The 19,517-nt window shown below is 40.1% G+C and overlaps 2 protein-coding genes across 2 annotated transcripts in view; both read left to right on the top strand.

The window, feature by feature from the left end:
- Nucleotides 1–127: 127 nt before the first annotated feature.
- Nucleotides 128–16,501, top strand: MTERF3 (mitochondrial transcription termination factor 3). The gene is made up of 7 exons (XM_009891837.1): nucleotides 128–461; nucleotides 2,619–2,771; nucleotides 3,782–3,971; nucleotides 9,616–9,763; nucleotides 10,923–10,994; nucleotides 13,811–13,972; nucleotides 16,248–16,501. The coding sequence occupies exons 1-7, from the start codon at nucleotides 128–130 to the stop codon at nucleotides 16,440–16,442; spliced, it is 1,254 nt and encodes a 417-aa protein (XP_009890139.1). The 3' UTR covers nucleotides 16,443–16,501.
- A 2,965-nt stretch (nucleotides 16,502–19,466) lies between these two features.
- LOC104292525 (cytochrome b-c1 complex subunit 7) overlaps nucleotides 19,467–19,517 on the top strand; it is a 4,652-nt gene continuing 4,601 nt past the window's right edge. Inside the window, exon 1 of the mRNA XM_009891925.1 lies at nucleotides 19,467–19,506. Coding sequence (XP_009890227.1) covers nucleotides 19,467–19,506 — 40 coding nt within the window. The remainder of the gene's footprint in view (nucleotides 19,507–19,517) is intronic.

A 19,517-nucleotide genomic window follows, 5' to 3' on the forward strand; every position in this document is an offset into this window, starting at 1 on the left:
GTAGCGAGTGATTTCTGCTTTAACGCTGAGGGAATTGGCGCTCCCAGCCCTGCGGGCGAGGTGCGGCAGCGCCTGTGTTATTCCTCAGCCCCTTTTCTCCCGGCAGGATGCGGTGCTGAGGTGGAAGATGGCTCTGTGGGCTCGGCAGGTTTCCCGCTGGTGTTGCCTGCTGAAAACGGCCCGTGCTGCCGAATGTCCCGGGAGGCTGAGGGGCCGCAGCGGCCCCGCACGGGCATGTCTTGGGTTCACCCCTCTGGCTCTGCTGCCCTCGAGGAACCTTGGCATCCTTCGGTGGAGACTGCAGGCAGGCAGGCATGTATCTGGAGGAAGCTGTTCTCCACCTGACAGTGCCAAGGATGGATCCTTTTCTTCTCCCGAAAGTAACTTGCCTTCGCCGGTAAAACAGGAACAAGCAAAAGCAGCAATGTTACCTGATCTGAATGACAAAATACTGTATGAAGGTAAGAAGCCTTAGGGATACCGTTTCTCCCGAATCTCCGAATCATGCTTCCAGTATTACTCCTGGTTCTGCTTTTCTGGCCTAAAATATTTGTTTGAAGTTCCTGACTTTCACTTGGTTTTAGCTCCATAGTTAATGCAGAATTCCTGTGGTCACTCTAACATACACAGAATACCTTTAAGCCCAGATATAGACCTAGTGTTTTGGGTAGAAATGTCAATCTGGAGGTCCTGTTTGAAGAGCTTTTCGCAACTCTACCTGCAGCAGTTGAGCCTTCCCCTCATAGTTCTGTTGGCACAAAATAAAGGGATTTGTTTGTTGGTTTGGTTTGGGTTTTTTTTTTTGAGCAGGAGTGGGGGAGGTCACCCCTGAAGAAGATCGCACAACGAGGTCTTCTAAATGATCAGGAATGAACAACAGGAGGCAGCAGAGTGTGAAGCCTGCTTAAGCATTGCCCTGATGAGAAATGCTTGTCAAACTTTCTCCTGAGGAAAGGAGATAGATACAAGGTCGCCTTGGTGTTGTTACCCAGAGGAAACTGCGTCATTTGTCTCCACTTCTATGTCTAAGTGAGGATAAAAAATTACCACCCTCTGAAAATAATTCTGCTATACTGAAGAAACTTGCTCTGGATTACTAAGCAGTCTTGTATGTTCACATTCAGCTTTGAGCCCAGCCAACTTGGATCCTACAGAGCTTATTTTTGGGGTGGCTCAGAGCTGCAACTGAGATCTGTGTGTTTGTGCAGCTGGTTCTGGAAACAGCGCTGCACCAGAACTGACAGGTCAGCCAGCTCGTATGTGTCTGCACCTGTGGTGCAGTTTATCTACGTGCCAGATTTTTATCTGCCAGCAGACTTACTGTTGTGTATGTGTGTGTGGACCATTTTGCCCAGTTGGCAGTGTATGTAATGGAATAAACGTAATTGCTAACTTTTTTTATTTTATTTTATTTTCCTGATAATTTGAGGTGTATTATATTCTCCTGATAGGATGTTTCAAGAGTTGTGAAAAACAGGGCATCTATGCCTGGAATGGACCTTGGTGTATATTGATTGGGTCCTCAAAAAGTTGAAAGGAAATACTTGACATCTGTATAGATTCCTATAGAGTTTATTCCTGTTTAAGGTGTAAATGTTGCTCAAAACGTTTTACTGTGCTTTTGTTTCTGAGGCTTTGGGAAAAAAGAAGTGGCAAAACCTTCAACAGCTATCGAGCTAGTCTTCCTGGAACATTAGGATCATCCTACTTATTTTGGAACCTGTCTTGGTAGTTCTGGTGTGGCTTTGTTTTCTTGACATGGAAGAGTGTTACCCCAGTCTCTAGGAAGTCATTGTGCAAAGGTACAGGATACAGAAAACCCCCATCATGAAGAGTTTATAATTGGGCTGTTGATCAGTAATCAGTTTGATAACTGAGGTGGATGCTACCAGCCAGTCTGCAAAACAGTAATCTTGGTGTAGCTGCTGTGAGCTCCTGTCAGTGGAAAAACAGGTCAATGTAGAGAAATATTTTTTAAAAAGACACTGAGCTCTGTGACTTGGAACACTTAAGGGGAAACAAGCATAATGGTGTTCACTTGGAAACCTTAATGAGTAGGAAATGGAGCTTGATTTCTTTAGTTGTTAGAGGTGGTAGCAGTCAGCAGCCATTCCGTAATGGATAAGACATGATAGCTTGGTTGGAGTTGGATGTGAAATACCTTGAAAGTTAAAACAACTGCAGTTCAGGCATCAGATTCAGAAGAGGCACAAAGTAGTGGGCTTGTCAGGTTATGAAAAATAATCTTTTTCGTAGCCTTTGATCTGGATATGATCAGGCAAGAATGCATTTGTGAAGACATGAAAGAAGATACTTTTTCAAGAAGGTGATGTGATCTCTTGTCTGCAGTGATCATGGCAGCAGACTGAAGGCAGGCTTGATGGATACTACACTCACATTTGGTTATATAAGCAAGAGTTGATGGGCAGTGGCAAGGAGATGGAACAGAAAAATCTGGGAGTAGAGACTATGTTTTCAAATAATAATAGATTGGCTGTTCATCTCATGCACAGTGTTCTTGCATTTTGAAATGCATTTTAAGAGATCTGTATAGCATTTGGTGGAAGCAGCTTTGTCTTTCATAAAATGCATTTGGGTCGTCTATATTTGTTTCTTAGACTGGGATGACATCCCACCTTCATCTGCTTTGGAGGAGATTTCTGAGGAAGAAGCCATGCAGATCATTGCAGAACCGCTTCTTCCCCTTCAGTCTTCCACGCTCCGAGATTATGTTGACCACTCGGAAACCCTGGCAAAACTTGTCCACCTAGGTATGTGTGATTTTGTTTATGTGGTTTGCCTATATCTGGAGCTTTGGGGATTCTATAATTTGTGTTTTGATCTTACTGGTCACCTTGTGAACTTGAAAATAGGAACAGTGACCAGTGGCGAAGGGCAGGGTAAATCCAGGGTAAATGGAAAAAGAGAGGGGACTGCATGACTCGCTAGCAGTGCTGTATTAGTTGAAGGCAAGGATGACTAGCTTTAGTCCCTTAGCACTGTGGATGCTAGGAGTCATCTCCCACAGCTTCTGGAGGTGAGGAGCACTTTGCGTAACTTGATTGGTCTCTCTTCTTTTCGGATGGTTAAGGATGGTTTAATCTGCTGCAAAAGAAATTGCAGCTCTCTGTCCTTGGGAGGAAGAAGAGCAGTTACTGTGCAGAACCTTAGAAGCGAGGCACAGTAAACTGGAGAGGCAAGGAGGAAGGGATGGAAAAGAACCTTACTTCTCATCAAAAAGCACTTGGACTGTACAAGGATAGCTGAATTCAAAGTTGCTGGCCACCTCCTTGTTTCCCAAAAGTGCAAGGAACACCAGAAGGAGATTGGAGAAATAAATATTTGAGGGGGGAAGATCTGGCCCTGTGCAGTAACAAATTGCTATGTGTGAGCCGGTATCCAAAGGCACTTCACTGCAAAATTGTCTCACTCCATTGTATAATGGAGATGGGAATTCCTTACACACATACTTCTGTGCAACAAGAGGAGGTCTCTGCATGTGGCATGTGCTAGTGTACTTGATTCCTCATGTGCAAGATTCGCTGCAAATGTCTTTCTTCAAAAAATAAACTGGGCAAAAGTATCTAAAATGACTGCTTATTTTATTTGGAATCTTTCCACAATATACAAGGTGTTGTGACCTTGCCGTCTTGAGCAATTGAAGTATGCCAAGTCAGTGCAAAAAAGGAGTAGTCATAAATTTCAACATGCCTTCCTGAAACATTTATAGGAATTAGGGTCTGTGTTTAATTAAAACAGTATCTATTTTTGTTTGTTGTAGGAGTTGACTTATCCCAAGTGGAGAAACGTCAAAAGGCAGGTCAACTCTTACTGACTTTGGACTTTGAAAAAGATATAAGAAAAATACTTCTGTTTCTTAAGGATGTGGGTGTAGAAGACAATCAGCTGGGACCATTCCTGACCAAAAATCCGTACATCCTTGCTGAAGATCTGGAAGCTTTAGAAACCAGGTGAGCCTTTCAAATAGCAGCAGGGCGTTAAGCCTCTTGACTTGAAGGTGTAGTTTTCCAATTGGCTTAACCTTGTCTGATCCTGTGTTGTTGCTGCTTCCTTTCTCACTCGATCCCTGGCTCCATGTTCCTGTGCCTTCCCATCAGTCAGCGTTAACGTGTGGTGGTGGTATCATAAGTTGAGTCAATACCCTGATCCACCTGAAAACTGACAATTAACAAATATTACTGCTCATTCCTGTCTTTCTGCCACAGAGGAAGAAGCTTGCCATCCTAGTCATGCTTTATCTGTGTCAGCTTAGATTCCAAAAGCCCTGAGGCTTTGCCTAAATTTGTAGAACAATATTAACCTCTTCAGTCGTGCTTTGAAACTGCTTTTCTAGAGGATGCATGTCTACCCATACCTTGTGAATTCTGCAGTAAAAAGAGCAGACCAGATCTCTTGTGTTTACTTTTAATAGCAGCAGAAGGTTTTGGTGACCTTTTTTTTTTTTCTGTTGCCCAGCTCAAACTGAGCACAAGACTGCAACAAACTAATTATTTCTGTGTGTTCGCATTTGTATGGCCCTAGACTGTTTCCTCTGTGTCACCCAGCTTGTTTGTTCATAAGTTCATAAATACCAGTCTCTTTAGAAGATTTCATATCTCAGACCAAAGCTTATTAGGTAGCTGCCTATACCAGTCTCTTTAGAAGATTTCACATCTCAGACCAAAGCTTATTAGGTAGCTGCCTTGTGGAGTTATTTTTTGGTTGTTTTTTTTTTTTAAGTTTATTGTATGTTCCAAAAACACCAAAGGCAATTATTTTTTTTTTTTTTAGAAAAGTCATTGTGTTTATGGGTCTTTCTTCTGAGACTGTAGGGGAAACAAGCTGTTTTCTCCATTTGTTGTGAAACTTATTTTCTGTATCACCCTCTCCTACTCCACTCTGCTCTTTTTAATGTCTTAAATCTAGATGCTGTGTACTGTAAACTGTACTTGATGGTCTCTAGCTTATGAGAGAACACTAACTTCAGAAAATGCTGCATTCTGAATGTAAGGGCTACTTGAATGAAACTAAGCACTGAAGAGATAAGATAATTGTGTACACATACTCTGCTTTCTCCAGCAGCATGACTTGGAAAGTGATGGGATTTGTATCAGAAGCTGACTGAACACTGCTGATTGCAGTAATTTGAGTGTTGTCTGAATCAAACTATGTAATTGTGTCTCTTGTTCTCTGCCAAGAGTGGGACTTTGTCTTTAACGGCAGTTGTTATTTCATTAACAAATCTCTGGTCAGCTTTAGAGATATAACCCCACGCATCAGTACATGTTGGGGGCTGTCCTTCTGGAGAGCAGCTCTGTGGAAAGGGACCTGGGAGTCCTGGTGGACAACAGGATGACCATGAGCCAGCAATGTGCCCCGGTGGCCAAGAAGGCCAATGGCATCCTGGGGTGCATCAAGAAGAGTATGGCCAGCAGGTCGAAGGAGGTTATCTTCCCCGTCTACTCTGCCCTGGTGAGGCCACATCTGGAGTATTGTGTCCAGTTCTGGGCTCCCCAGTTCAAGAAGGACAGGGAAGTGCTGGAGAGGGTCCAGGGAAGTGCTTCTAAGATGATTAGGGTCTTGGAGCATCTTTCTTATGAGGAAAGGCTGAGGGACTTGGGTCTTTTTGTCTAGAGAAAAGAAGAGTGAGGGGGGATCTTATCAATGCTTATAAATACTAATAGGGAGGGTGCCAGGGGGATTGGGAGCAGTCTTTTTTCAGTGGTGCCCAGTGACAGGACAAGAGGTAACGGGCACAAACTTGAATGCAGGAAGTTCCATCTTAATACGAGGAGGAACTTCTTTACTTTGAGGTTGGCAGAGCACTGGCACAGGCTGCCCAGAGAGGTAGTGGAGTCTCCCAGTCTGGAGACATTCAAAACCCACCTGGATGCTGTCCTGTGCAACCTGCTGTAGGTGACCCTGCTCTGGCAGGGGGGTTGGACCAGATGATCTTCAGAGGTCCCTTCCAACCCTGACCATTCTGTGATATCATGGGATAAAACTGGTATTTAAAGTAGCTTTAAAAAACCTGTAGCTGAGTTAAATGGATAAAGGCGGTCAACACAAGAATATTGAGGAGCTGTGGCAGATCTACCTGGCACTGTCTAAGATGTTACTGATAGCAGCTGTCCATTCTTCCTGTGTTGAAAATCAACCATCACTGTACTGTTTTGTCACATGTGAGCGCATCTTGGCTGCATGAGTGCAGATTTTGACTGTTCCTTCAGTGGGCTTAAGCTAGGATGCTGGACTTCATCCTGCTGTGGTGAAGTACTTGTGCTGCTGCTGGTCAAGCTGAGGTCTTATGGTTGTTAACTGTTAGTATCTATTCACAGAAGCCTGTCCTTAGTGTTTTTGCATTGTTAACTTTGGAGGACTAGTTCTAGAGGTTTAAAGATGAGGTTTGTATTTGTGGCAGAAAGCCTTTTATTTCTAAAAAAAAAAATATTCCTCAAGTTAAATAACTGAAATTAAAATGTTCAAGATCTTTGAAATAATGAATTGTAATAATATAAATAATCTACTTATTAACATAAGTTATTCTTAATTCATCCTTTTTCTGAAATAACTGAATATCAGTTTTGAGCCCGTATTTTCATGAATCCACAGCCACTTTTTGCAAAGGCTTTGCTCGAGGGCTGGTGTGGTGGCTTGTAACTGCATTCTGCTCTTCCTTCTTTTTGGTTTATGGATACAAATGGCTTCTCTGTATTCCTTTGCTTTAGTACTTCCTTCCAAATTTTTGCAGTGGAGTCCAATTAAGACATGAGAGATTTAAGGTACCAGCACCAGACTATGGGATTATACTTCCCCCTCCCCAGTTTACCTGTGTCTTGCAGTCATAGAGATCTTAGCTTTCTTTACTCAGCTCTATTTGTCTGGTGTGTACCTATAAGAAGTTTGATTCTGAAATAGAATTACTTTTTTCTTCTGATTCATACTTCCATTAGATGTGTTGATTATAGAAAAAATTCCAGGAAATGGAATTTGATTCTTAAAATTACTCCAGACAGGCTTGCATTAATTCAATATTTCCTTTACAGAACAACTTGTATGTGTTTGTGCACACTTTGTAATGAACTCAGAACATCTTGGTCTTTAAAAATTCCAGAAAAGAAAGTCTTTCTGCTTGGCTCTTTCACATAGTAGCTGTCCAAGACAGAAATCTGAAAATATGGCTTTTTGGAAACAGGCACATTAGTGACTCACGTCTAACATAGATCTGACTTTCCTTCTTTCTCGTCTGTTCTTTCATCTTCCTGTCTGAAAGGGGCCCTTCAGAACCAATATCCAAAAAGAACCTGTGTCACTTTTCAACAGTAGTTTTGGGTCTAGATGTCAGAGTTGCTCATATTCTTATGAAGAGAGTATTTTTTGCTGTGATAAACATTCTAAATCTCCTGTGAAGTCAGATTTGCTTTTCAGTGAGTGTCCTGTGGCACTGCCTTGTTACTGAAGTAGGGGCTGAACAGGGCAATCCAATTTCGCATTCATTCTCTGCAGCTTGATTTCTCAGTAAGTTTACCTCTGTTTGGCATTGGTGAATGCTTTCCTGCAAGTTTTAAAGTAAGTGTGCCACGGAGGGTGCATGGCAGGCTGTGAAGTGAATGTGTCTCAGCTAGCTGTCTTCTGAAAGCTGAGTATCACCTTTGCATAAACACTTCAGTGCAGATGGACATGGTATTGGTTACATCACTCTGGAATGTTTTATTGCTACAGATTCCACGTTGCCAGGAAACAAAACACAAATTTCAATAGATTTGGCATTTGACTTCAGATAAACACTGTAAAAGTCAAAACATTCCATAATTCATAACAATTCTGACAGTTGCACATCAGTGTCTGTACTGCAGCTGCACCAGATGCTTTGTTTTACAGTATTGTTAATGATGACTTAAAACTGTTAACATGCGACATAGAACTGCTGACCCCTGTCGCAGAGCGAGGGCTAACCTTGGTGCCAACACTCACAAAGTTATCTCAAACCTTGGTCAGATTGGAAGATTGTACTTCTTTAACATACGAGTTTCTAGAGTCAGGTTATTACAGTCTTGCCGTCTGTCTTTTAAGCTTCTTGCCTTTCCAGGATGTGAAAAAATGCTTCAGGTGTGAATCTTAATGACTTGTTAACAGAAAAGAAGTGGAGTGGAGTCAGGACAACCAAAAGGTTTTATTTTTAATCTGCTCATTTATCTATGTTTCTAGGATGCTCAGCAGTAGTGCCCTTGAAAAAACGAATGGAGGAATTATAGTGTAGGCAAGCTGCAGCATTCAAAACATAATGGGATAAGTTTTGAAGGGCCAATTGTTTGTTGTTGTGCTCTGCATTTTTCCCCCTCGTAATCTCTCCTTGTCTCAGGTGCCTGCAGCCAATTCCATCAGCACTATCTGGAGCCTAGCCTGCTACCTTCTGTTTTGGGGTGCCTGCTCAGTTAGGAATTAGTCCTCTAGAGCTTGTTCTTAGATCTTCCGTCTAGAGGTTTTTGGCTTGTGATGACTTCATATTTGAAGATTTGTGGATAGAGAGGGATGTTGTAGTGACTGGAAGGTATTTTTATTCTTTTTCTCTCCACAAGACAAGATTTAACACACAGCCTGTCTTTTGCTGAATATCTGCTTCTGCAGAATATTCTGCAGTCTATTTAGTATTTTAATTACTGCCAGATAAAATCAGTTCTTGTATGCTCTAAGTTCATCTGACAGCAAATACTTCTGTATATGCTCATCTATAACCAAAGGAAGCAGCTTCAAATTGTAGTTTAGGGGTTTTTTGGTTGGTTGTTTTTTTTTTTCTTTTTTTAAATTGTGGTCCATGGGTTAATTGTGTCTCTCTATTTTGTGTGCTGTATTTCGCCCCCCCATCCCTTTTCTGGGAGCAAGTAGTAACTTGAAATAGGATTTCACTTTCACTGAATTCAACAAAGTTTGGAAAAGGTTTTGAGTTGGAAAGAAACAAAGCAAGCAAGCTCTGTTAAACATAAAAACTTTAGTCAGCTCCTTCTCTCTTCTGACAACCAGATGTTTTGTAACTAGATCCTTGGACCAGCGACTGAAAGTAGGGACCTATTGTAACAAAAGTAACTTCAGCTGATTTAGAAATGTCTTTTTGGACAATGTCTCTACAGATAGCATTGTTGTATGATATCTCTACTCCAGTGCTATTGGCAAAACTGGGATGTATGAGGTATGGTACTCTGTTCTTTCAGCAGTAGAGATGGAATTCATTAAAATAGCAAAAGGCTGTATATATCTTCTTGTCCATACCCTGTGATGATCTATTAATGTGTTTGCAATCTAGGAGACAGGCTAGTAGTTAAACGTAGGTTAACATAGTTATCTGCTTAAGTACAGCTGGAAGGAATTAAAATCTGTCTTCAGTATTGACATTCTGCTCTGAGGTTTATTTTACTTCTAATTAATTGGAAGGGATGGTATTTTGCTTTTATGATAACTGCAGATTTCCCCCTAATTATTTTTGGCAGGGTTGCATGTTAATGCTAGAACATCTGTCCATTTATAAGATATCACTGAGGAATTTAAGCAAGTACTGAATAAATGGAGGCAATAAAATTTTCATCACTGGATTTTATTTTGTTTTTGTTCTCTTTCTAGAGTGGCTTACCTAAAATCAAAAAAATTTGGTAAGGCAGAAATTGCTCAGATGGTCTCAAGAGCTCCGTATTTGCTGTTGTTTTCAGTGGAAAGACTGGATAACAGACTGGGTTTCTTCAAAAATGAACTTGGTCTCAGTGTAAAAAAGGTAAAGACTATACACTGAAGTCTTTAGGCACTTTGTTAGTGACAACTGTACAGCCTTGGAACACGAATACTTCAAGTGTTCGGAGGTTATCCACAAACATTAGTGACATTACCAATGGTAACACAGAGGGCTACAGGAGCATGACATGATTTTAACTGTCTGTAAAAGTAATATGGACATCTAACATTCAAAGGTCCTAAAATACAGTTCTTGAAGATGATCTGCTGCAGGTTATTGTCAAATAAGCATATGTGTGTGTCCAGTTTTATTATCTGAGGTGGGTCAGAGAACTGAATCTATTGCTGAAACACCAAGCAGCTTTTTTAACTTCTAGAAAATTAATTGGCTCTCTTCATCTCTTCAAGATACTGTAATAGATTATTTTCACGACCAAGTTAATCTGTGAGCGTGATCTCAAACTAAATGCCAAATCATATGCTCACCTTAAAAAGAGTAACCCCTGGGTTCACTCATGAGTGCTTACCACTATACATGCTTAGCAGGTATTGAGCACCATGCTTCGGGATCTTCAGAGGAGGTAGTAGCTAGACTTTCCTGGAATAAGTGGGCAATGTTAGTTGTTTCTTGCAGTAGCTGGGGATTGCAATAAATGTCAATTTCCAAGTGGAATCTGGTGTTCTTCTATTGGCTTCTATTTGCTGAACAGTCATAGCTGTCACAGTGCCTGTTCCCGGCCTTTCCATGCTTGAGGTAAGACCTCTCTGGAAAAGGGTTCAGTCACTGCCTTGTAGTCAGGGTGGGTTACAAGTAATTTCTTCTATTGGCATAATACTATGGTTATAACCAGATCCTGAGGTAGAGAAATTCCACTGCAGCTGAAAAATCCACTTATAGCTTCTATCAGGTAGTGGTTTGTTTACTTTTTTAAAAAAGACAGGAAGAAACAACTTGAGCACTGAGACAGATTGGGCACTTGAGCATGCTTTCTACTTTTAGGGTATGCTTTTACTCCCTCTTCCTGTCTGTTTTGCAACTTTTTGCATCTTAATATACTGCTGCTTCATGCAGACTCTTTGGGGTAGAGATAAATCGAAATGCAAGTGAAAGTGCATCCTTCTTCCAACTGGGGAGAAAAAAAGTCTATATGACATTGCATTTCAGTAATAATCTTTCCTTTGTGTGTTTTCCCTAATTTTAGACAAAGGATTTGGTAATTCGTCTTCCAAGGCTACTGACGGGCAAATTAGAGCCTGTAAAAGAAAATCTTCAGGTAAGCTTATTAGTAGATATTACAAGTGTATTGTGTATCCACATAGTTTAAGAGTTGTCAGAAGATAAAATCCTTGAAGGAGAATCCTGCATGGAAAGAATTTAGTGAAATAATTTTAGTGGATATATAAAATAACTGAGGATTTTGTTAAACAATTTCTTTTCCTCTATAGCTTGCAAGCTTACAGCATATGTGCAGCAGTATCTTATTCTGTGTTCTACTCTGATGTAGGTTAGAAACTTAATCTGAGTCCCTTCCTGCCAAAAGCTGCTATCTGATGACACAAATTGTTACCCATTTCTTTACGAGTGAAAAATAGGGCCTGCTCCTTCTTTTTTTTTTTTTTCCCCCTTAATTATTATGTTTTTTTGCTAACTTGGATTGTCCATGAGGATTTAGGAGCAAGAAATGTGCAGTTGATTATTTTCCTCTTGGCAGGTAGCTAGTCTGCCAAAATGTGCATTTGACACCTATTGTCTGATAGCAGATGGTCGTTATTAACAACTGTTGGGTAAATAACTTCAAACCCACAGGGACTCCTTTCCCTTTTGAAAATGTAACTATGTATTGGTTTAATTATTGTGCTGTAAAGCCATCTAGGCCAAACAGCATGGTGTAGTGTAACAATTTGAGAAAACCCATTATCCTATAATGCATAACTATGAATTAAAATATATAATTTTCAGACAGACTCACTGCTCTGAAACTATTAAACACTGGGAATCTTGCAATCTGAAATGTGTGTGTGTGGTAAGGGAGGAGACTGGAAAGTAGCAGGCTGTTCCAATTAATAGTGCTTTCTTTTTAATGAACATTGTTTCCACAGGCTAGGGATTCAGTATATTATAATGAATGTGTTTTTAAAATCCTCAGTTCTATGCGACTATCTTGTCTATCTACCAAAAAGTGTATCATGTAGCATCCTTATTTTTAACGTGCTCTAGAGAGGGGAAGATTTTTCGGTCCTTGGCATTAGAATCTACTGATGCTTAGAAGCTCCAGCCTTTCAGGAGGTTCTGAGATTCAGAATCTGGGTTTAGACCCGTATGTTCTAGGCTGGTTGTGGGAGGCAGTACTCAGAAAGTGAAACCATATACCAGCAGTTCAGAAGTGATCCGATGGTATCCCTCATTCTCAGTGGGCTGTTATTTAGAATCAACTGCTGCAGCTGATATTGGTTGTCAAAAGTGTGCAAAAAGATACCAGTCATGGACTAAATGAGCTGGAGGATGGCTTATTCCATCCTCTAAAGGTTTTATCAAGCACAATTAGAGATTCACTGATAGGGTAAAACCGGAGAGCTTGCCTTATCAGTGCCTGTTGTGGGAATCATACAGAGCATGTTGAATATTGCTGGGGCTTACATATTAAGGATATTGGCATATGTAGTCTACAGATTTACTGAATATTAAGTATGTATGCAGTCAAACTGAGTACAGTCAAAGCAACTGACACTTGAGCTCACTGCTCATGTCAAGAGAGAGCTGTTCCATTTCACAGAGTAGAAAAGAAAAGCTCAAGATTCTCGCCACAATTACCTCTACAGTGGGGCTAGCTATACATCTCCACCAGTTTAACATCAGGTCTTACTCTCGGTTGTGTATCTTAATGCAGTAAGTTACCCCTGCCAACTCAGGTCTGTCGAAGACACCACTGAAGTGCAGACACATCTCTTCATCCATGAATGATATCTTAGGTGATTAGTATTGTTTGTGATGTGCAAATATTTATAAAGCAGACAAGGAAGAACCAGGAGTTGAAAGACCTGATTATAGTCACCTCTAGAAACAGTTTCCTGTAAGGATCTGGAAGTCCTAAGGTAGCTTCAAAACCCAGATTCTAAGCCCTTCCATTTGTACTTGCCAGGCAGTTTTGGAAAAGAGCTGCAGGCTTGGCACATCAAACTGGAAAAACAAAAAGCACCACCTTTTTGCCAACTGAAGGAGTACCTAAGTCGGATTTGAAAGTCTGCTTATGTTGACTGGCAAGCATACCCACTTCATGACTGAAAACAAGCTGGTTGTAAATGTCACTGGAGGATAGGGGAAATGGCTGAGTTACCAGACGCTCTTGTATGCTGAATTCCTTTCTCGACAACTCAATGAACTGCTTGCTATTCTGCACTTTGGGAGGAGTGCTCATGATTTTATTGAAAAAATGTGTGTTGTTTTCCTTTTGGAAAACCATAATTGAAGTCAAGGCAGTCTCCGAAAAAGACTTATTACTTTAGACATTAACCAACTGTAAAATAAATTGAATACACTGCATGTTCTACACATCTCTTTCAGGTTCAACAGACTTCAGTTGAACCTTTACTGAAATTATACTCCCTAATATTAAAATATAACTTGGATACATTAGCAAAAGAATTAACAAAAGTAGTCACTAGCTATTTGATTGCTGTGTTTTACACAGTTAAACAGCTCCACAACTAGAAAGTCAGTCTTTTGTGACAGCTTGGTATTGAAACTGATGAAAGCCTCTCAGGGGAGAACCTATGCTTGTAACTGCCATGCATACTGAGACACATCTTTTTCATTCATATCTCAAACACACTGAAAAATACATAGCATTCACAGAAGTCATCTTTACTTCAGGCATACTCTGTAATCAAATTCCACTTCAATCCAGAATGATAAATAATTTGCACTGTTTGGTTTGAGAAGAACTGGAGTGGCAGATATTCTTGTGGGTGGCATTCTTGTTGTTGTGTGACAAAGTGTGGAAGGATTTTGCATTAGTTTATTTCAGTGGCACATTAAAATAAGCTGTCTGCTGTAGCTGACTTTTGAAGATAAAATTGTGCTCTTTTTCAGGTTTGTCAGATTGAACTTGGTTTTCAGCGTAATGAAATTCAACAGATTGTGTTTAAAACCCCAAAGATTTTAACTGCAAGTAAGAAGAGACTCAAACAGACATTTGACTACTTACACAACATAATGGGCATTCCCCACCACATGCTTACTCGCTTTCCTCAGGTGAGCTGTTAATCTGGGAATAAATTGTAGGCGCTCTTTGCACAGCAGCTTCACTAATTTGGTGCTGAAGGTGGAGCCTCACCGTATGCAGGATACGTGTGAATTCTTCAACTTGTCTGTGGTTTTTACGCTAGTTGGAATAACTTTTATTAGCAATTCAGCAACCATGGAGGATTCCAGTGTGAAAGTGCCCTTCTTCATGTCTGACACCACCACCACCAGTCTTGTGAATTTTTAAGTTTTCAACAAAAAAGTCATGCTTGTCTCTTCTGGATCCATGCAAGAAAGATTACTGCCTGCTTAGGGATTCCTTGTCCTGAAATCTTATCTAGCTAAGAGACACAAGGGAAGACAGATGATGCAGAAGATCTGTTCATTATATAATATATATAAGCATTTCATTCAGATTTGTCTAGTTAAAAAATAAATTTTATAGATTCTAGGATCTGAAAGTATAGTTTAAAGGTAAGACAAGTTCTGTCCATTAGGCAATTGGATTCTTAGTGATCTTCCTATTGCTGTGGCAATAGCAAAAAAAAAAATCACAGGAGTGAAAATAGATTAGTTTCTTGATGACTATCTTGTTTTTATCTATCTCCTCATTACTGTTATTTCCTCATAAATTAAAAGTTGAAAGCATTAGTCACTTCATCCAATGCTGACATGCAGTCACACTAGTTTCTTACAAAGGAAAAAAAGAAAGCAGAAATTACAACTTCTGAACTGCAGTAATTTTCTTCTTAAAGCAAGTCTAGTAGGGAATCAAACTGGTTAAAAAGCCAAAATTATATTGGGAAATAAAACTGCTCCTCAGGATTTTGATTACTTGACTTGCTCTTTAATATATCTTTACTTAACAAGGAAGCTTGCTATAACTCCAGTCTGTGTGTCACTTTTGCCCTCCTTGACCACAAGTCTTGCTCGTTTCCTTCCCAGTTGTCTTATTGTTGGCTTTGTGGTGGTTCACCTCATTATTTCCCCCTTTGTTTGGAAGGATAACTGGAGAGTTTCCTCTATTCCTTGTTCTTGGTGCAGTCACTGTCTCTTTCCCCTGTTCTTCCCTTCTGTCCTCAAAAACTGTGAGTTCCAGGATATGGCTAGCGCAAGTCAGTCTGTATACAGTCTGGCCATTAACTTGTGCGTTCACGAATGCACGCTTGTCTCCATCTGTTTTTGCATCTATGCTGAATTACAATAATGCCAAAAATAAGAGGCATACAGGATTTTTTTTTTTTTGTCAAATCCTCTCTGATGTTACAGCTGCTGTGGTAACCATCCTTCCTGCCAGCTAGCTCCATAAACAGTGGTAAAGGTTTTTTCCCCCGTCTTCGGACTCCCTCTTAAAATTCAAGGAAGGCAGAAGAACAGTAGTTGCGCTTTCTGTCCTAGTTCAAATAAGTTTGCATCCTCATGAAATTCTTCAGTAGGATAGTCTCTCCTTTTTAGTAAAAAACTCTGCTCACTTTCATTGCTGTAGCATTCATGTTTTCACTGTTATCTTCTCTAAACCAGTGTGTCTCTCTTCAGTTGTACTGCTCAGAAATGCAGTTAGAGCTCTGCTTTTAAGACTTCTTAATTGTCCATCTCTTGTCTTCCCCACTTCTCTCTCTTTTTAGATGTTCCACTGATTCTTTCATGTTTCCCTTACCATTGTTCTCACCTTTCACTGTCAGAATTCTTTTTGTGACAAATATCTTCAAAGGTAGGCACTGCTGTGCAGCAGAGGACAAGTGGTGTTTTTGAACCATTGCACTGTGCCTTTTGGCTCTGTTATGACAGGAGGTGCAGCCACTCAGCTTTTCTGTTGCCGCTGTGCAATTTCACTTGTTTGTATTATGCCATGCGGTCACCTGTTCATTTCTGCTTTATAACAATACTCATTTGAATCTGTCTGTGTAAATAAATGCTTCTGATAGTATAGGGAAAATGCTTAGGTATTCTTACTCCTTGTTTCTGAATGTCTCCTCTCCACTTTCTTGGCTGTGATTACACAAAAGTAAAACTGTTATATAAACAAAAAACCTAACATGCTTGAGAGTTGTATCACTCCCTGATTTCCCTTGTGTGTGTACCTCAGCATATTGTATAGAAGCATTTATTTAGAATTTAGATAATTTACATATAAATGTAACCTACCTGGTGTTTGACATAAATAAGATGCAAATTATTTGTTTTGTTCCTAGATCTTCAGTTTGTCTAAAAAATGCTCTTATTTTAGATTCATCAGAGTCTAAACATTTAGACAACCTAAAAGATTCTTCCCTTTCTTTCTTAGGTTTTCAACTCAAAGCTATTACGAATCAAAGAGAGACACATGTTTCTTACATTCTTGGGAAGAGCCCAGTATGACCCAGCACAACCCAGCTACATCTCTCTGGACCAGCTAGTATCCTTGCCCGATGAGGTGTTTTGTACAGAGATTGCCAAAGCTTCCATACAGGACTTTGAAAAATTCTTAAAAACACTTTAATTAGTAACACATGTAAAAAGGAATAGAATATAGTTATGAAATAAACATATTTTATAAAAATGCGCTCCTTTATGGTCTCTAAAGTTCTTAACTACTGATTTAGGAAGTTGTTACTTATGAAACATTTGTAGGATTTAAAGGCTCACAGTAATAGTCTTTATGGTGACTTGAAAATATATTTCAGAAGCATTGAGTGAATATATGTTGATTGCTAGTGATGCAATCCTTTAATTAAATTGCTAACAATTCAGAGTGAATGATGCAGCACACTAACAGAAAAGTAAATTAATGTGGATTCTTTTTTCTTTCAATAATTTCAGAGTTTTGGGAGATGGAAAAACTGGCTAGTGACTTATTCCCTGACTCACTCTCTGTCTTCTCCCCTCATCATCCCTCCCAAAAGTTAGCATAACAAGCTATGCAGTAGCAAAAAAGTGATGTGTTTACCTGCTTTTATCTTAAAAGCTAATAATGTTGTTGTTCTCCTTCTATGGGAGAAAGAAGTACACTGTTACATATGTGAAACCGCTCATACAGAAAGGTATTTTCTAACAGGTTACAAAGCTCTTTCTTTGTGAAACTGGCTGCTGAAGTTAATATCCTAAAAACTGTGCAGTGAAACTTGGTTTGAAATTTCGAAGAAAATCAGCAAACTGAATCTAGGCAAATTACAGAAAGAAAATAAAACTATACATGTCCCTGAAATTTAGAAGGAGCTTACTTTAAGTCACTTTTCTCTTCCCCTTGTTGAGGGAGAAGAGCAGTTCTTCCCTACCCCAATGAGGTTTGTATGGCTTTAGCATACAAGTAACCATGCAAAAAGCCGCTGTGGTATATAATTAGTTGACAGAGCTATCTTGCTCAGTTATAACAAAGTAAAGGCTAACATTAGGAATCCTGAGAGTATTAAAAGTACTTAATTTTATCAGTAAACAAATCGTGTTAATATGGAATTACCAAATGCTTCACAGTGTATTTGAGCAAAGTGAAGAAACTGACTAAACCCAAATGCTAGCTGTCTGGTAGTTCATTGTTTAGAAGTTTCCATTCTTTCAGTTGAAACAGCTCGGGAAACTGAAATCCAGATGTTTTCATTTGAATTTAAGCTTATTTAATGAAAAAGCCTCAATGTTTGAAAAGCTCAGTGTTGGAACTGAAAATACCAATTTGTATGCAGATAGCAGAATAAAATCCAAAAGGTTAAATTCCCCTAGTAGGTGGGAAATAAAGTAAGGTTAAAATGACATTTAAGAGTGAGAATAGTAGTGATCTCTGGATTACGACTTGGGTCTTTTATCCAAAATAAAAATTTGGAATTTGAATTACAACACCCAAGAAAAGGAGTGTTGTCAGAACAAGCAGGGTGCAAAATGATTTACTGGGGCATCTTCACTTGAAACACAGTAAAAAGCCACACTCATTGTCTGCAATATATATCTGAGATGCTTTCTTTTGTCTTTCGGTCTCATGTTTCCCACTCCATTGGCAAGGGAAGATCACTTGAAATCCTCTTAAGTAGACAGTTCTTGGTGGAGATGCATAACAAATTTCATATAAAGTAGTGGCTGAAATGTGATGGCTAAATTCTTTCCTCCATTCCCTCCTTTTAAATAAAAATATCTAAGTCCAATATGTTTACTTAGATTTTGACTGTATTAAATGCTAATATAATGCAAATTATAATCTTCAAACAATCTAGTAAAAATTAATGTTTATAGAAAGATAGTGTAAAAATAATAACATAAAAAATGTATGTGGGTTCATAATGCCAAAGTAGAGTTTGCTTTTGCAGATTTACTCTGCTGTCCTTATCATGATCTATATTACCATGTGACAAACCATTATAAATTATATTATAGAATGTGTATATTTTTAATGTCTCAAAGTTTGAGCTTTTAATTCCTTTAATATTTTTAAATGTAAAATGATTGCTGCCAGAACTAAATCAGTTTCTTTGAAATGTTAAATGCGTGAGCTTATGCCAAAATAGCTTCCCAGAAATACCATGAAGAAAGGAAGCAAAAGATTTTATGGGAGTGCTAAAAGGAAAGGGGAGAGAGGACAGAAGAACTTTTTGAGGATCGTGCCAAATACTTTTTGGCTTGAAGATGAAAAAAAAATCTTTAGAAGAAATGTTTGGCCGAGAATTGCCAAACTTATTGTAGTCTGCTGTTCTTGATAAGGGCCAGCAACCTTTGATTGAGCGTGTTGATTAATGGAGGCTTGCTGGGTACAATATGGTGAAGACCCTTTGCGGTCTGCTGACACTTACTCTGAGCTGTGCTGTTTGCCTGCTTATCACATTCAGCTGCATGCTTTTCTGACTGAAACTGCCTACTGGAGCAATATTTCTCGAATAATTCCACATATTTATTTTATTTCTTTAAACACGCAGTGGTCTGTGCCTGCAGGGATGGCTGGGCAGAGGCAGTGACCTGTGCCTCAGGAAACGGAGCCGCTCACCTGGCAGCTGCGATACCTGAGCGGAGCGAGGTTTCTGCTCCTTTCTCTGATTGACTTGCTGCTTTGCTTATTGCGCTCTGCAAACGTACGCTTATTTTTAGCCAATATTCACCTTCACCCCTCAGTTTGCAGTTGTTGGTCTTCACAGCACCCAATTACACCAGGTCAGCTGCCGTGACTGACAGCAGGATTACCATACGCCGAAGCCGGTGCTTGTTTTCATCAGTTCTCCAGGCTCTGAGCTGCAGCCGTGGCCGTGCAGACGAAAATGCGGGTGCCACTAGCAAAGGTGACATCTCGGCCCACGGTGCCAAAATACTGTGATTTTGGAGTCGCTGCCCGTTTGCAGAGGTGCTGCGGTGCGCATGCAATGCATTATGGTCCTCGTTCTGAGCAAACGTTGATTAATCTTGGCTTATTTACCGATTCTCCAGCACCATAAGCGTTGTTTAAAACCATGGTAAGAGTCGCGGCCCTCCCCGTGCCCGCCTTGGCGTCGGGGCGCTCTTTCCGCCCCGGGGCAGGTACCTCCGGGCGGCCCGGCGCCCCGCGGCAGTTACGATGGAGCTCCCGCGCCTGCAGACGGCCCAGCAGGAGGCCGGTGGGCAGTGG

The sequence above is a fragment of the Charadrius vociferus genome, unplaced genomic scaffold (assembly GCF_000708025.1).
Source record: "Charadrius vociferus isolate BGI_N301 unplaced genomic scaffold, ASM70802v2 scaffold15, whole genome shotgun sequence".
Classification (NCBI taxonomy): Eukaryota; Metazoa; Chordata; class Aves; order Charadriiformes; family Charadriidae; genus Charadrius; species Charadrius vociferus.